The sequence below is a fragment of the Papaver somniferum genome, chromosome 2, assembly GCF_003573695.1.
Source record: "Papaver somniferum cultivar HN1 chromosome 2, ASM357369v1, whole genome shotgun sequence".
Classification (NCBI taxonomy): domain Eukaryota; kingdom Viridiplantae; phylum Streptophyta; class Magnoliopsida; order Ranunculales; family Papaveraceae; genus Papaver; species Papaver somniferum.
In genome coordinates, this window is record NC_039359.1 from 31,121,810 (window position 1) to 31,139,788 (window position 17,979).

At 35.9% G+C, this 17,979-nt stretch overlaps 1 protein-coding gene and 1 pseudogene across 1 annotated transcript; both read right to left on the reverse strand.

Annotated features, from left to right (window-relative positions):
* Positions 1–723: 723 nt before the first annotated feature.
* Positions 724–2,725, reverse strand: LOC113353100. The gene is made up of 9 exons (XM_026596811.1): positions 2,561–2,725; positions 2,419–2,475; positions 1,986–2,302; positions 1,782–1,900; positions 1,608–1,672; positions 1,439–1,499; positions 1,299–1,344; positions 1,074–1,159; positions 724–967 (listed from the first exon to the last, which is right to left on the reverse strand). Exons 3-8 carry the CDS (start codon positions 2,050–2,052, stop codon positions 1,083–1,085), a joined length of 435 nt encoding a protein of 144 aa, XP_026452596.1. The 5' UTR covers positions 2,053–2,302; positions 2,419–2,475; positions 2,561–2,725; the 3' UTR covers positions 724–967; positions 1,074–1,082.
* A 6,743-nt stretch (positions 2,726–9,468) lies between these two features.
* LOC113347270 lies at positions 9,469–16,287 on the reverse strand (annotated as a pseudogene).
* Between the last annotated feature and the right edge of the window lie 1,692 nt (positions 16,288–17,979).

Sequence of the window (17,979 nt, forward strand, 5' to 3'; positions counted from 1 at the left end):
CGATATCCTGTAAATTAGTAAACTGTCATATGATCAAATAAAAACTAATAGTATGAAAGAATCTACTCTTGTTAGTAATAAAAATATTTAGATCATGAATAAAGCAAAGAGATTGAAGATTTAAAACCGAATTTCCTGTTAATGAGTTAACTCATTAATCGCCCCATAATTAGTCTCATTATGAAATAAAGCAAAGAGATTGAAGATTTAAAACAGAGTTTCTTGTTAATGAATTAACTCATTAATCGCCCCATTTTTAGTCTCCCTTAGCCAGTTGCATTGAATACTTTGTAATGATTCTTTTGGGATTTTGATATGTCAGTTAGGCATTGCGGAGCAGCCAGCTTTTAAGTTGGGTTAATTTTTTTGTGATTAACTTGATGGACTAAGCTTAATATTAGAAACCAGGAGGCTAAATTCTAAAAACTATAGGACTTAAACTAAAAAGCTAAAAAAAATTAAGGGCTGAATATGAATTTTGGATATTTTAGGGGGCTACAGCCACGATTGCCCCTGCCGCGCGTAAGGTCATGCTGGGGTCACAGACAACAAGAAAACCATAAATAAACTTATATATGGAATGGAACATCGAGGAAAACATCATCTTAGTCTTAACCCACTCGGCCACTTGGGAATAAACATGGTGTTAAAATAAACATGAAAAAAAAAAAAAAAAAAAAAAAAAAAAAAAAAAAATCATCTTAGTCTTCAACTCAATGGGGAATGGACGTTGTGTAGCAGTAAACATGAAAAACCTACAAATGTTCTTAATTTAGCTTAACACGGAGTGAACCAAAAATTCACCGATGTTCGCCCTTGACAAACCAACATATACTGAATGTTCTTAATTTAGTTTTATGCAGAGTGAACCAAAATTCACCAATCTTCACCCTTGACATGATCCTCATCTGAAACATCTGCCTGCTTAGCCAGGATCCCCAATTTACGACATCTAGGCGGATCCAAACTGCATAAAAATATAAAATCACAAAGGAAAAAATTGCAGTCAATAAGAAAAAGTACGAGGGTACGTAACAACTGCAAAAGTAAAACAACAAGAGGAAACATCTTACTGAATATATTCAACTTTTCCAGTGGAGGCACTCCAGCAGCATAATGGCGCGAGGACATAAGTAAACATCTTTTTTTTGAGAAGTCTCTGCAGCAGATTATTGAAAAAAAAAAAAGAAAAAAAAAACATCAAACAAAAGTGTACTAGACTTTGGCAGACTTAGGCAAGGAAGAAGAACGAAGACTAGGCTAAGCATGCATCCCAAATGTGGCCAAGTCCATTGCACCTGAACCGGGAGGTAAAGGCAGATCATCATCTTTCTCAAATACCAGCTGAAACAAAGATAATTCCAAGGAAGAAATTGTGAGAAAAGTATAACACACTTGTCCAACTACACAAGCACCTAAGAAAATAGCTTTTCCTGACCGGTTCCATTGGTGTCTGGCCTAGCTTTAGGAAGTCGCATTCTCTATATTCCTCAAACTTCCTGCAAAATGGAATATCATGGAAATTAAAGAAAGCAGTATCATCTCTGGTTTGCCAAAGCGCAAATTTCCTAGTAACAACATTCTAATGACCCGAACTTCAACCCTACCTGAGTACCTCGTCTTTAGTTTTGTCAGTTAAAAGAACACCGACATCATCGTAACCACTAAGCATCTGGAAAGTTAAAAAGGCCCAACTAATAAGGATAGAGTAATAAAACTTCAAAAGCTGTCTAAAGTGGAGAAAATGTGCTATTCCAATTGGCATATAATTTTATGGAGACCAGGTCGCAATTCTTTAGTTTTATATCCTCTGTCTCCAGGTTTGAGTTCAGGATCGAGCTCAGCTTCTGAGACCAGTCCAACAATTCTTGACAAAGATCCTCTACGTCCAAAATAAACCCTGCAACACAATTATTAGTTTAGATTGCAGAAGAACATGGAGATTAACATAGAATTTTATTGAATGTAATAATCATTATCAATACTTGTAGGAATTGCCGTCGTTGAGAGATTCGATGAACTTCTTGTACTCGGGACTTTCATGCTTTGCATAAGCGAAAGTGAAAACGCAGATGGTACTGTATCTTTCAATATCCGATTTAAAAGATTTCTTATTTAACGGGTTGTTCTTAAAGTACGTCCCCATCTCTCTGGCTTGAATGGTTTCCCTTTTTTTGGCTTCTCGCCTCTGATTCTCAAGCAGTGGCGCTTCTTGTTCCATCAAAACCTTTCGTTCTTCCTCCCGTTTTTTTTTGTGTTTCTAGCCGGAATTTCTTAATTTCAGCCTTATATTCTTCCCAAGCTAAAGAAGAAAGTAAAAAAAATCCAACAAAGGAATTAGAGTAGTAAACAAAAACAGAGACAAACAAAGCAGAGTGATTGTTGAGATTTAATTGATAAGAGTTTCGAGTGTCTTACACATATTAGGGTCAAGAGTTTCCGGGAAGACACAATCGCTCTAAACAGTTTTCTTTTCTAGAGATGAATAGAGAAAGATTTCAAGAATATGGAATTAAAACCTAAAAAAAAATTGAGTAACAAAAATAGAGAGTCCTCTTACGGTTCTCTTCTGTCCTCTTCCTCTGCTCATCTGTCAGTAGTACCGGAGAAGATTGTCGAACGTCTCTGAGAGTAGTCTCGCGTTTACGCTTGTTGTCTGAAGTCGTCGTCGTCATCTTGTCTATTGGTTCACTTACTCTGATCTTCCTCTCCTCCTTATGAGAAAAACTCCTCTTTCCCTTCATCTCCAAGAGAAGAAAAAAAGTTCATATATATAGGTTATGGTGTTGAAGGAAACGGGTTTCGGGTCTTAAAATCGAAAGGTTGGTGCGTGCGGTGCGGGTTTGGAGATTTTACCACAAGGAAATAAGCGTTCTCTAGTGAATTTCTCATCTGCTCAGGTATAGTTTTTATTTTTACTAGTTTGTCTCCCGTGCGATGCACGGGTCAGCTTTCTGCTTATGGAATAAATAAAAAATCAATAAGGTAACAGTTGATTTGGTGTAGGGCTGTCAATGGATATTCGATATCCGGTATTCGTTTCCGAACATCCGGATTCCGTTAGGTTAATATCCGACATAACGGCTATCCGATATCTGATAACCTTAACGTAACGGATATCCGTTTATTAACATAACGGTACCGGTTAAGGGAGTTTCCGTTAGGTTAATATCCGATACCATTAGTGTATAACTATATCATAAAATTTTCGGAAATTTTCGATACCTAATACCCTTTAGGTTTACTCTTTAGCCATTTGATTACGTCTCTCTTAAGTAAATATCGGAAATTATCGAATATTACCGGAAATTATGGAAAATTATTGAATATTAACGGAAATTATTGGAATTTTTTTGTATCATGAGTAGATAACGGAAATTAACGGAATAATATCCGATATCCGATAGCTTATCCTTAACCTTATCGATATTGAATTTTTGAATTCCGACGGATATTATCGGATACCGGATATCCGATAACCCTTAACCTTAACCTTATCGGTATTGCCAATATCCGACGGATTTTTATCCATTGACAGCCCTAATTTGGTGTGCAAGAAAATAATATCCAGGTTGGTTTTGAAGACTTACATTTTGGTGGCCGCTACTATGGAAACCACTTTTACTTTCTTTTCATCTGGCTACCAAGATGTTTTAGTGTTCCGGGTTGTCTCTTTCCTACGACTTACCCATTGCTTACAATTTAAAGGGTTATCTTATTTCGAAATCTTATTTGCAACTCCGTGAGCATTGCTTTAAGGTTATACCACTCTATATTTTCTACCTTAATCTAGAATTTTAGATATGTTGCTATGAATTATGGGTCAGTGGACCAATGTTGAATCCCGTAAAGATGTTTGGTTAATATATAAACTATCAAAATGCTATATCCTAACATTCCATGTAGGTCCACCCGATCCAACCATCCACCACTCTCTCGTGCATGTTAAACCCGTCGGTGATGGATCAGACGTGATTGGGCATCTAGCACGTTGCACCAAATCCACGTATTTTACCCGTTGTTCACCCGTGGCTTTAAAACTCAATTTAATTTGACAATCAAAGACCATAACTGTTAGCATGATAATGGCTTCGCATGATCCCACCTCTCTTCTCTATAAATAAGTCAGTGCATGAAGAATAACCTAGTCTATAAATCTGAAATTGTCAGGAATGTTTTGGTATATCCATCAGGAAATCGTTTTTCTATATGACAGTAATTTTATATTGTTAAGGTCCATAATATGCATTTGAAATTCCAATATATGTTGGACTTTTATTCCCATCGAAAACTCTGATCCAAAGTAGAATCCGGTATTGCGTAAGTATTGTGCCCAACACTGTCCATGTGCATTGCAAAGAAATTTTTTATCGGAAATTGACATCTGGTAAGTGGTATTGTATCCCTTATTTCCACACATTCCTTCTTATTACTAGTTTATACCGATAGCAACTGCAATTGTCATTTGTACGTTAGTTTTATGTTTTCCTAGTTTCCTAGTTGTGTTATAATTAACCTTGTGCCCTTAATAATGCCTTGTCTACTGGCTAGCTTAATCAAGAGAATTATTTGCAATCCAGTTTCAATCGTAGTCCATGATGCAACATGTACGTATTATCAACCTTATTTAGAAATTCTCTAAGACACAACTATGTCGCTTCCATGTAGTTTTCAGTAAGAGCTTCTCCAATGAAACGTATCTGAAGATAAATGTCTAAGTCCACATAGGATGGACATTCATTTTTCCTAAAATTCTTCTCCAACTCCAACTTCTTAAATCAATGTGAAGATGATGTGACTTAATTTTTATTAGACATTGTCAAGGTGAATGTCAAGTTTTAGACATTCACCTTGACAATGTCAAGCTATCCCAGTAAGCTTTGCTTACCTAAATTAATTTTAATATATTAAATAACTATTTTTAACTCTAATAAAATTTAAAAATTACTAAAAATGAAATTTACATTTAATTCATAAAGCATCACAAACAACACCATTTGAGATGAACTACTTTTCCTCCCTAAACTTAAAGGAAAAATTGGAATGTGGATGTCTTGTTTGTGTTGCCACCTGGAAAATACAAACAACCATCATTGAAGAAGCTCTAACAAAGATGCATAATTTGTACATAGATATTCGCGTTCCTAACAGTCGTTTCTTTTTTTCCCATACATTCCGCAGGGTATCAATTATTTCCTCTTTATATTTGATTTTTCAATATATGGTTTATTTCTATACATGGAATACTTATTTATATTTTTATATATAAATATTTTCATATGTTTATTTTATTTCTACGGTGCAAATATTTTTCATGTAACTTAATATTCCTAATTAGGTAACTTCACTCTCGGATATATACTATTTATTTATGCTTCAGAGAAGATATAATATTTATTTAAACAAATCCAGTTTTACCCTTTTCTTTAAGATGAATAATACCTAATTTAAATTAATGTAAACTACGTCAACATTCTACATATATAATTGTCCTTTTATTGGAAAAGACATTATTACTTATTACTTACATATATTTTGGATGGTTTTAAGGTTCGGGCTAAACAAATAAGGATGGTTAAAACCTTCTCTACTGAGTTGGTCAGTGTTTGGAAGCTCGGCCCAAAAAATGGTCCACATAGAAAACGCATATATGATGTAAATTAATTCTAAGTTATTATCCGAAGGGGGAGGGATGATTTAAAATGGGTCATAGACCAATACATGTGTGTGGCATATTAGGGGTTATCTTTAATAACCAGAATCCTTTCTTGAATTATTTTCATTAATCTATGTGCATACAATAATGTTTTCATATGTGCAAACACCTATTGAGAATTGTTATTTAGTTATTTTTCATTTTTCTTCTCCCGCCAAAATCGCACATGCGAAATAATCACAACAGATAATAAATACAATAAAAATCAATAATAATCAATCAAAGGAATTTGGCATGGAGAAAAAAAATAGACCAAAGAGATGAGAAATAGTCGAATAGAGAAGAAAAATAAAGGAATAAATGGAATAAGCAATCGACTATATATTTAATAAGGATTTTTTAGATACCTGCAAAATAACAAACAACACGACAACAGAACTTAAATTGAAAAAAACTGAAAATAAACTAAAAAACAGAACAAACCCATAATAATGGGTTTACTTTGACTAACGCCTTCTATAAAGACCCGAGCATCAAAAAGATTACTCTTGAAATTAAATTCCTCGGAGACCTCAAAATATCTTTTATTATTTTTGGCAGGCGTATCATTTTTTGACTAATTCGTAAACATTTTCATATTTTATATTATAATTCTATAAGCGAAACTCTAAAAAAAATTAGCTTGAATAAATATTTTTAAGCAAGATAAAAAAATCACCTGAGTTGTTCAAAAGAGGGAAGGAGCATCGATCACTTGCTCTGCAAAACTAACGACAATCAAGGATCAAACAAAAACATTAGTTTAAGCATTTATAAAACCTGGAGACCAAAAAAAAAAAGTTATCACATAATAAAACCCTAAAAGATTTTCCCGTGAATGAAATATTTAAACCTTTATAAATGCTTATCGAGTTGTTCTGAAGGAGAGAATGAGCGTTGGTTTCGTTCACTTCTTGGATGATCTAAAGAAAAAAATCCACGGATCAAACAAAAAAATTATGTAAGCATGCAGTAATGTAGAAAACAAAGCCTTAGAGGGAAAAAAAATACCTAGAAGATATTAGCGGCGCCAATGAGATTTGGGTTTTGGAATCACGTTTTATAGATTGAGGTTGAGCAGAAGAATATTTTGTAATAGAAAATAAGAAAATTATACCGAATTGTTTGGAAATAATGTTGTATTTACCAAAAATAAGAGGATCCGCATCTATTGGAATAATATTAGAAATATTGTTGGTTACAATATGGGAATTTTTCTTTTAGTAAACAACACTTTAAAAGTTAGAGAATTTTTGCAGTTATGGATATCTACTTTATTCTCATATATAAAGTAATAAGTGGTTGCAAAATATTTTGATACAAAAAATATATTACAGTACATATGGTGGCCATATTTGGTAAAGGCCATCACTCGAAACTTGCGCCATATTCCTTGAGAACCATATTTGGTGTCCCTGTTTGTTCGAAAAATAGGAAGCAGAGAAATCTTTCCGATCAAATTGCAAGAATTAAGCAAAATTCTGATACACACAATCTCTGCGTTCCTATAAATCCAATTAATGAAATATTCTTATAAATCCAAATAACTTGAAATAAACAAATTAATTACCTTGAAATAAACAAACTAATACCAATAATCAATTCAAGAAAAAATTACAATCATGCTCAAAGAAGCACATAGCTTGACAAAGTGATTTGACTCCGATTCATGCTACCAAATTAATATGATGATAACTTGTGTTGAATGGATCATAGAAAAATCCTTGTTTTGCTGATAGGTGATTCTTGCTACATTTAACCCTGCATCCTCATCCTATGAGACCCCGTAATCCATATTGCAGAAATAACGTACAATGTGCCACTCAATTATCGCAAAAGAAAACTAAAAAAAAAAAAACACATGACCAATAGAAATCAAATATGTGTTGATGGTAGTTACTTCTTCAAACCGAAACTCCATGTTTTTTGTTTGCTAAGAAACATATTCACAGTTGTGTTGTAGATCACTTGGCTTGAGCCATTAATAGGAAAACTCACACATTCCATGTTGCGATTCCTTCAGTTTACCCTTAATTAAGATCATTTGTAGGCAAAGGCAAGTAGAGATTTTGGGCGTGTTCTTGTCTCACAAACCACAAACCATGCAAGGGCATTTGAGAAAGGAAAAAAAATCTAGCGGCAATCAACCCGATTCATTTGTTTATGCCTGCAATTCCAATGAAAAGAAAATACACAGCCGACCATATTAGAAAATCAACAAAACTCTTGAGCTTTAATATTTATCTAGGTCATTACTCGAACCAGAGAAAAAATATAACGGCTTTGGATTTGATTTTGTAGATCCCAGAATGATAGTGAAATATGAGAATTAAAACCGAAGAATACCGTAGAAAACAAAACAGAAACATCAAACTTCTGCTATTCGTACTCATGAGCTCCCATTGCCAACTGATTACCCTTTTAATTAAAAAAATGCGTGGGACCATATTTTTCTGGAGTGCTTTATATAGAGAGCATCCAGCATAGAATTTCAGAAAAAAATAATCTCGGTTTAAGAGAAAAATCCCTAATTTAGAAAATAACACCCTAAAAGTTACTACAAATTTTGTAATTTTGGATAACTACATTATTCTCACATCATCGTAATTAGTGAGTGCAAAATATTTTTGTATAAAAAATATATTGCATATCAAGACATAATAGAATTAGAAAATTGGCTTCATTTAATTTCTTATTTCAGACTTATTTTATTTTTAATTATGGTATAAACAAAATTAAGAAAAGTAATATGAAAATTAGGTCTATTATTTTGATTGAATTTTTGTGTTAACCCGTTTAATATTTGGATTGATTTTTTGTGTTAACCCGTACAAAAATTTCCAATTCTAGTTTCAATTTTTGTTTCATATTCTAACAATTCTTTTTTTTTTTTACAGGATCAATAAATTGTTTGCAAGATCGCATCGTTGGATTCAAAGGTCAGTACCCGTAACCAATCTGATCAATTTTTTTTTCATCTTTCGTCGGAAGTGTAATCTTATTTTGTAGTCTTAATTGATAGAATGAAGCTGTAATTAGAATGATTCTGAAAACTGTACCCGGACATTGGACATTAGACATTATACATTTTTTATATATTTTTTATTGATTAATTATGTGACTGATTCGATGCATGATTGATTAATATTTTGATTTCTATGGTGAATGTGTGTTTGATTTTTTGGTGTATTTTTGGCAACATAATATTTTTCGGGATAATTGTTTTAGGCAACAAAAAAATCCATTTTCCATTAAAACTTTTCTGAAAATATTTTCCATTTTTTTTATTAGATCACATCAAAATAATTTCTTTAAAAAAATTGGTGGGACCAGAATCAACCAGAAGCTCCGATTAACCACGTCGGTCGAAAAAACTCTCTATTTTTATACAGAGAATTTTGTTATCATTTTCTTTTTCTGTACTTTTCTAGTTCCTCTAAAGTTGGTGTGCCTTGTTTTTATTTCTTTAGCAGGTGCAAACTTTTATTTCTTTAGCAGGTGCAAACCAAGGAACCTGTATCCTTTAGGGTCAAGCGCTAAGTTTTAAGGGAGGTTATGTGGCTGATGGGAATAGGCAAGGAAATTCATAAGATTTATCTTGCTCATCAACCGGAGGAGGAAAAAAAAAGCTGATCCTTGCGCAAGTTAATTTATAGTCCCATTCCTTCATTGTGGTAATTACCTGTTTTTGAGATGTTTCATACTGGTTTGTTTATATACGTAAACAAGGATGCCGAGGGCCAGACGTTCCTCGAGACGGTCCCTTGTACCAAAAAAAGAAATAAGCCATTGATCTCAACTGAGGAGAGAGTGTATAAGTTTTCTAAATTTCAGGGAAGTGAAGGCATGACAAGTAACAACCTCCACCAACGACCAGAGGCTTGTGTAATACAAGGAAAAGCGTTTTTTATAACAATGCAAGGATAATCCGTAACCTTAATATAGGAACACGTTTTCCAATCATAGCTCAACTGAAAATATCACACACTTTTGATGAACAAACACTGAGTACTCGTGCAAACTAATCCATACTAGTTTTTTTATATATGGAACCACCAATTTTTGTTGCATCTTCTGTTTCACCCACAAAACTGCAAAACTGAAGATTGTCAAAAATAACATAAAATAAAATATAATGTAACATATAACTCTCTCTTAAGTAGTTGGGCAAGGAAATATTTTTTCCCTAGCTTAACCAATGACTGGGTTGGCTGGTGCTGCCCGACACCATTAATTGAGTTGGTGGTGTCGCTCAATCTTCTGGATGGTACTAGCATCATTTGCCAACTAGCGCTTCAGACGCAAACACAATGGTAACAAGTTCTACAATCAAACACATGGAGATTACAAAATCAAAGTTTGTACCCATTGGAATTTCAAAGCCAATAAACTAGTAATTCCAAACTTCAGAGTTCAACACTGCCCAATCATGCAACAAAGTTCAGTTTTACCTCTCCTTTTGCTGAAGGAGAGTGCAATCCACATCAACCTTATATATCAAAAGCAACAATGCATGAACGCTAACAAGAAATTAATCAGTTGAATGACACAAACCTATACACAAATGTTTCGCAAAAGAAGTTTGTAACAAATATTGTTACCTTAGTTACCACTCTCTTGCAGTGACATGCAAACCACTTTTACTGTTCCACTCTGCTGCGTCAAAAACAGCATCAATGCATAAATATCGCATACAAAATAAACTAATAATGTTAAGCATTCAAAATATCAGAATGTGCAAAAATAAAATTAAATTAGAAAGTTTATATTGCACACATACAACATTCAGACATAAGAGGCTAAACATAAGAAACACGTTTGTGGAAAGCTGTGGGGCCTTACAGGCAGGAATTTGCTTAAGCTGCAAACCAGGTCTCCACAATACTTTTTGCACGATTAGAAGTATGGCAACATGCAACCAAAACATACAGAGCTATGTACGCGTGCAATACCAGAGATCAATGGAGGGAAGGGGTCAACAATACATGGCTACATGAAAGGTCTAGTCGGATTCTTATAGGTTCTGTATATATCATCTTGGTACTTTATAACCCGGCTCAGCTACCACGAGGTTTAAACAAGAAAGACTTCAACAATATAATTAAGGAGCAATAGAGAATTTTTTACTCAATTCTGGATAGCTTAAATCTATGACAAAATATTCTCAACTCCAATCAGTAGGAGTTTCTTTGTGAATTAAGAGATAAAGTTTCAAGCTACTAGCATGTCAGATGCAAAAACAATAGTAGCAAGTTCGCCAACCAAACACATGGTGATTTTACGACCGCCTAATCGAAGTTTGTACCCCATTAGAATTTCGAAGCCAACAAATTAACTGGGTAATTCACAAATCCCAACTTTGAAATGTTAACTCCGGACGATTTTGAAGAACTAAAAAAGTACTCATTTAAACCCAAGTTGCTGTTTTTTGGTTGTATTTTGCAACAAATGAATCTACTCAATAGTTCATACACCTTTATTACATTAGTTCTAAAGAACAGAAGGCAATTTGAGGTTTTACGAGTAGAATTGAATGTTTAAGCAATTCCTACTAACAATCAACAAAAAAAGGGGTTAGAATGATTTACCTTTCTAATAAGAACAGATATTGACTTCTTCAAGTTCCCACCCAGCAAGTGCCAACACACAAAATTCAATTAAGAACAATGAAACCCCTAACTCCCAAAAGTCATGTAAAGCTGCAAAAACAAATGTTTGGAGAAATGAGAAAAAATAACCTCCACAAAATACAAGTGATAACTGACGAGTTCTTCTGAGTGCATACATATATTAATGTGGAGTGGCAAACCACTATAACAAGGTGAGTTCATTTTCAGAAACTCCTGGGGTACCATTCCTCCGTAAGGACATCCAGACATACAGCACGACAATCTGTTCTGCTTTGGGTCCTAACTCCAAATGTCAACTATATATATTCAACTATTTTTATATGATCCTAATGTATTCACAAAAGGGATCCAAAATGACATGGGCTAGAAAATGCACAAAAATATTCCCCGTTATGCTGACCGACGTGCAAAGGGGATATCAGGAAACTAAGTTCGGACTGACTTCTATCAAGACATTAACATACCAAGTATAAGTCGCTTTTTTCAGCCTTGTGAATGGTAAAGACATAAGTCAAGCATCTGAATTTTTCATACAACACATGACTATACAGAATACAATACGAAATAAGATAAGCAACAGAAAAATCAATCCTTGGAGAATGGACTTCACTTGAGCATACTGAATCTGTAAACATGGAAACTCACCATTAACAGTACTTGGACTCTATTAGCAGGTATGCAGTGTACAAAATAGTTGACCTTGGCAAACCTAGTTCACTAATAAATCGTGCCCCATCACAATGCCAAAGCATAAATCTTCACAGCGGATGTTCATCATATTTAAAGCTAATCTCAGTAAATTTACAGCTTTTTCAAATCACCACTTGCATTAAAGAGATGCTAAAAACCCTAAAATCAAGGTTCACTGTACCAAAATATTAAGATACTGTGATACTACAAGCATGACCTCAATCATTGACTGGATCTCAAAAGTCACTAACCTGAACTTGCAAGTAAAACAGAAAATCAGCCTGGCTTTTGCAGCAATTGAAACAACTAAGAACAGGATATCTGTAACAGAGAAAAATTACATAGGAAAGATACATTCCACATGGAACTCCAATGCAAATCGCCTTTCTGTATGTGATAGGGAGCAGAAAGTACTTACACTGAAAATCATAATTATAATAATGACCAAAATCATTTTCCAGAGATTGCAAATACTATCAGAAGACCTATCCTAGTGAACTGACATGTCCTTGTAACGGGGTAAACTAAAGCCTACTATTTGTTTTCTCACAAGTTTATAAGACCGGATTAATATCGTTGGAGGAAGGTTCAACTGCAGAAGAGAATCTGGGAAGACGAAATGGCAGTCGTTTCTTGGATATAACAAAATCAAACAGACAGCAATTGGAATGCATTGACTCATTGACTCAGATTGTGGACGGAATACCAAGGTAGAGTCAGTTAATAAATTACATGAAAATGGCCTTAATTGCAGAATTAACAAATGTTGTGACACTTTTCTTTCTTGCTTTTTGATATGGATGCCAGCAAATTCATCACAGAGGCCATAAGGTATGAACCCAAGCCACAAAGTTCCTATCCACTATAAATACCAGACATCATGCGCCATCGGGTGCGGCTACGATGTGGTCGGGCCACATACTTGAAGTATGTGGCTCCTTTTTAAATGCTGACACCTAGTACAAAGAAAGAAAAAACTTGAAAAAAAGTTTTATTACCTAACTGTTTTTCCTTTTTCTTTTTTTAATTTCCTAATTTTTCTCAAAAAGTAAAACAGTTAGGGGGATTTGGAGGGGGCAGGTTTTTTAGTTAAATATGTGTCAAAATTTAAAGAAGGCCACACACAAAATGTATGTGGCCCGACCACATCGTAGCCGGGGGGGGGGGGGTAAAACTAAACCTTGTCAATGCCCAATAAAGTGGTGCACGCTGCCCTAGGAGGAACAAAAGAACTATTTGCTTAATCAGCAAAAAAGATTGCATATCAAAGTAATTGAGAAATCCACAATTTCATAAAGTAAGAAATGTAAAAAGAATATAATAAGAAAACCAGAAGGTCAGACGATGTGGTTCAACTTCAAGTTTATTCACAAAGCGACCAATTCAACAAATATGAGATACAGTTTCATTCACAAAGACTAATTGGAGGTAAAGGAAGGAGAAAAACCTTGGGTCTCAGCAGCTCTTACGCATATTCCCACAGTGGTAGATGGCCCTTTGTTCTCAGCGCCGTTTTGGAGCAAATTTACGATGCATCTCAAGCAGCTGATCAAGGGACACCAGTGACCAACCCGCTTCTGTCTGCGCAAAGACTTTCTGATTTATGGAAAATACATATATACTTATGTTACCAAAACCATATATCTGAAGACCATTATGTGACCTGCCAGGCTTTGGTTTAAACAGCAACTCATGCTGTTGTGCATGTGCCTCAATAATTTCTTTCAAACTCATTTCGGGCACCCCACCCATACCGTCCACATGCACTCCACTTCCCATGCTGGCAGCAGCTTGTTGTTGTGCATAAGCTGCTGCCTTTTGTCGAGCCTCAAACTGCCTCTGTTCAGTCACACGTAGGTAACTAATGTTCTCTCTTGCCCCAGGTTGAGCCACCTCCATACCTTCAACAGCCTGGTTCATCATGTTCAGGCCTATGTCTAACTGATAGCGTATCCGATCATTGGCTAGCAATTCTGCAGCTTCTGCCGAGAAAATTCCTTTCCAGCCCAAATACCATTGTGTAACTTCTTCAAAATTTGGATTTGAGCACAACCAGTGATACAGAACCTGTTGCCATTTAGGAAAGAACTCCACCTCCAACATTGTTACCATATGGCGACTCGGAATGGCAGTTGCCCAGGACATAACCCAAGGGAACTCATCAAGCTTCTGATTAGCAGGGTTCACTTGAAACGTCTTCAATGCATCTACCAATTTCGGAACTATAAATTGAACGATAAGATGTTCCCAACTATCAGGATCAAAAACTGTCTTCCAAGGAGACAATATAGCATATGCAGATGCATCACTCGGGTGCCATGCATGGAGCACCTTTCCCAATTTAAACCGTATGGTGTAATACAAACTTTCCAATTTCTGTCCCAATAGTGGTAGCCATGGATGCACCCAGACATGGATGGAAACCGTCTCCTTTTGTGGATCCCATGTCTCCACAGCATAAGACAACTTCGGCATTATCACATTGTCCAAAATGCTCTGAAGAACTGATGGTGGAAGCAACGACTCCCACGACTCCAATAGCCGAAGCATTGGCTCAGGATCCCTAGGATTCCATGTATTAGTGCCACATATCCTCACAGCAGGGAAAACAACCTCCATTACTAATTGGGTGTAAGGTGAAACATCGTCCGAGTAATCAAATGGATCATCTCTCTGTAACAAGTTTTTCCATGAAGCCATCAGCTGCAACCCATGTAACACATTTTGGAGCGGATTCCATCCCTGAAAAACTCTTATAAGTAATGGTAGTGCATAAGAACACGCAATGCAAGACAAGTTACATAACTTGTACTCGTCCTTGTAATTTGTCTGCAGCTCCGTAAACATATGTGAAAGTGACTCTATGGTCAAAGTTCCCATCGCATTCTCCCCCTCTATTCTATCCATCACTGCAATTATTTCATCCATGTTATCAAGCTGTTTCTTCTGCGACCAGCATCCTTTTGCAGTGTTTCCTTCTCCGACTGCAAGCTTACAACCTTTTCCCTCTCCATCCTCAGATCCCTATCAATTTTCTCAATATCACGTTGAGCCAAATCCAAAATCAGTTTGATATTATATTGAAGTTCAGGCATGGGTTTATCACTATCCCTAGCTTTCTCTTCTGCATTCAAGTCCTCCAAATTCGTCAAAACTCTAACCTGTGGACCTCTCATATCAATAATCTTTTGACCAATTTGAAAACCCCCATCTTCCTTGCTCGCCAAATATTCTTCAGCGGTAGTATAAGCCTTATTCTTTTTCTTCTTCGTCTGATTCTGTTTAGACCACGGCTTCTCTTTCGATTTCACAGCAACCACTGGAGGCAGCGATTTCTTCTCTTCGAAATTCTCTTGTCCGATTGGTTTCGCCCCATTCTTTGCTTCTTTGTAATCATTAAAACCCAGTCCCATTTGCTTGCCTCTTAATTGTGCTTGAATTGGAGTTAAAATACCTTGTTGATTCTTACCTAATCCACCTCCTTCATACCCATCTTCACTAATAACTTCATTCCAACCCCTTTGGTATGTTTCTCAAATTCCCCAATATCATCTCCAACACCACCTGTTTCTTTTTTACTCCCAAATTGTATTTTACTCTTATTAACCAATTTCCCTTTCTCTTTCTCTTTCTCTTTCTGTTTCATTCTTCGCTGGACTCCTTCTTCAATCTTTTTCCCAAATGCAATAGGTAGTAAACCATGATCATCCTCATTCTCACTATCACCACCACCATCGCTAACTTTCTCCGTATTATTCGATTTAAACCCTAACCCTAATCCCCCTCTACCACCACCATTACCAACTCCTAAACCAGGTTTTCCCTCCACATTACCATCTTGTTCTTTAAGTTCTTGATTAGGTATAACAATTCCAGTAGAAACAAAATTAACAGGTTTTGTGTAATCTTTAGAAGAAGATAAAATACCTTTTTTGCGGCGCTTACTGGAAGAACCACCACCACCATCGGAATCACTACTACCATCATCATCAGCCCAAATACCATAGGTAACATCATCTTTTGTTTGAAATTTCTTGCTTCTTTCTTTTCGTTTCTTGTAAAAAAATTCTCCACCTATCCATTCCCCACCTTCGTAGTCGTTCTCCGTATCTAATCTCTCCATCTTTTGATAATCATCCATTCTCCTCGTGAAATATCAAAATCCCTCTCCCGAAAAGAAGAAGAAGTAGGTCGAGGAAAAGATCCGGAAAAGAAATAAAGCCCGGCAAAGACTATATGTTAGCACTCGAGATTCGAGAATTAGAAACCGAACAAAACAGAGATACAAGAACTATACTCTGTTGGCTGCCCTTATAATTGCAGAGTCTGCCCTTTATATCGTATCGTTTGCTCCTAACGAAGTTGTATAGAGACACTAGGTTAGTGCACGAGCTTTGGTTTGTGCTGTTTATATATTGTCCATTGTTAGGGACTTAGATCTTAAAGAAGGGTACTTGCACTATCTCCTGGAAGTATCTTTTCAGACACAAGGATATTGGTGGTCAAGGTTTTAGGGACTTGAAGATCTTAAATCAAGCTCCATTTGTTAGAGCAGTCTGGAAAATATGCACTAATCCTGAGGCTCAGTGGGTTAAATGCATGCTGCAAAGTACTTTCCTTGTACAAGCTTGTTACATTCCAGCATAAAAAGTGACTGCTTTTGGGCTTGGAAGGGCATACAAAGGCACCTTGGATTCATAAAGCAACAGCTTCTGGAGACTTGGTACTGGAGATCAAATAAAGATATGGCTTGACATTTTGGGTTGTAGGTATGGAATGCCCACCTACACCAAAACAAGAAGCTACAAACAGTGAAGATTTCATCTGGGTTAAAGATTTATTTCTGCCAAATGGAAGACAATGGAATGTGGATTTGATTAATCACCTGTTTCATCCAGATACTGCATCTCTCATTCTGCAAATGGGAATCCCACTTGCTTCTGGAGACAAACTTATCTGGACACTAACAAAGAATGAGAATTTTACTCTAAAGTCTGCCTATAACAAGCTTTTTGATGATAGTTTGAGAAATTTATAGGTCTCAAACTTGATCCAAAACACAAGCCTTAAATGGAAGGACTTATGGAGAATAAATACTTGGCCAAGAGTTAGACACTTCTTTTGGAAGTGTCTCAATGATATGCTACCTACTAGAGTGAGATTAACAAGATACAGTGGGCAGTTCTCAAAATTGTGTCCATTCTGCAATCAAAAAGATGAGCACATAATGCATGTCCTTTGTAGTTGTTCTTTCTCTAGAGCAGTCTGGATGATGGTTCCAGGTGGCAGTGGAGTTCTAACAGCGACTGCAGGCATTGGGTTTGAGACTTTGTTTGAAAACTGGTACAATCAAAGCATGAGTCAGAATGGACAAAGTGATTGGCTGAATATGGCTATGGTGGTTACTTGAAGCATTTGGAATGAGAGATGTGATGGTCTTCCAAAATAAAAAGGCCAATCCTCAATCCACTGCCAATAAGGCAATAAGTTTCGCAATTTACATTGGAAAACTTAATGGCAGGGAGCCTTCAATGCCTGATGTGGCATATACACCCTTTATTCCTCTAGTTTTTTGGAAACCATCATGTGCGCCTTATCGAACACTTAACTGTGACGCTTCTTTTGATTTAAATACATGACTAACTGGGATTAGTCTTGTATTGCGTGATTGTACAGGAAACTGGAGGGGAAGCCTCACCAAATGCTATGCAGGAGTAGCTAATTCAGAGCAAGCAGAATGTCTCGCTCTCTTGGATGCAGCTATTTGGAGTAAGGACTTGCTGATATCCCACATTGTGATACAGACAGATTTGAAGAACATTGAGGGCTACATCAACAATAACTCACATGCCATTACCTGGGAGAATGAAACACCCTTGTTAGATGTTATAGTTCTGTTAAACACCAACTTATCCAGTTGGAAATGTCTTTTTATTCCTTGAGTCTGTAATAAAGTTGCTGATG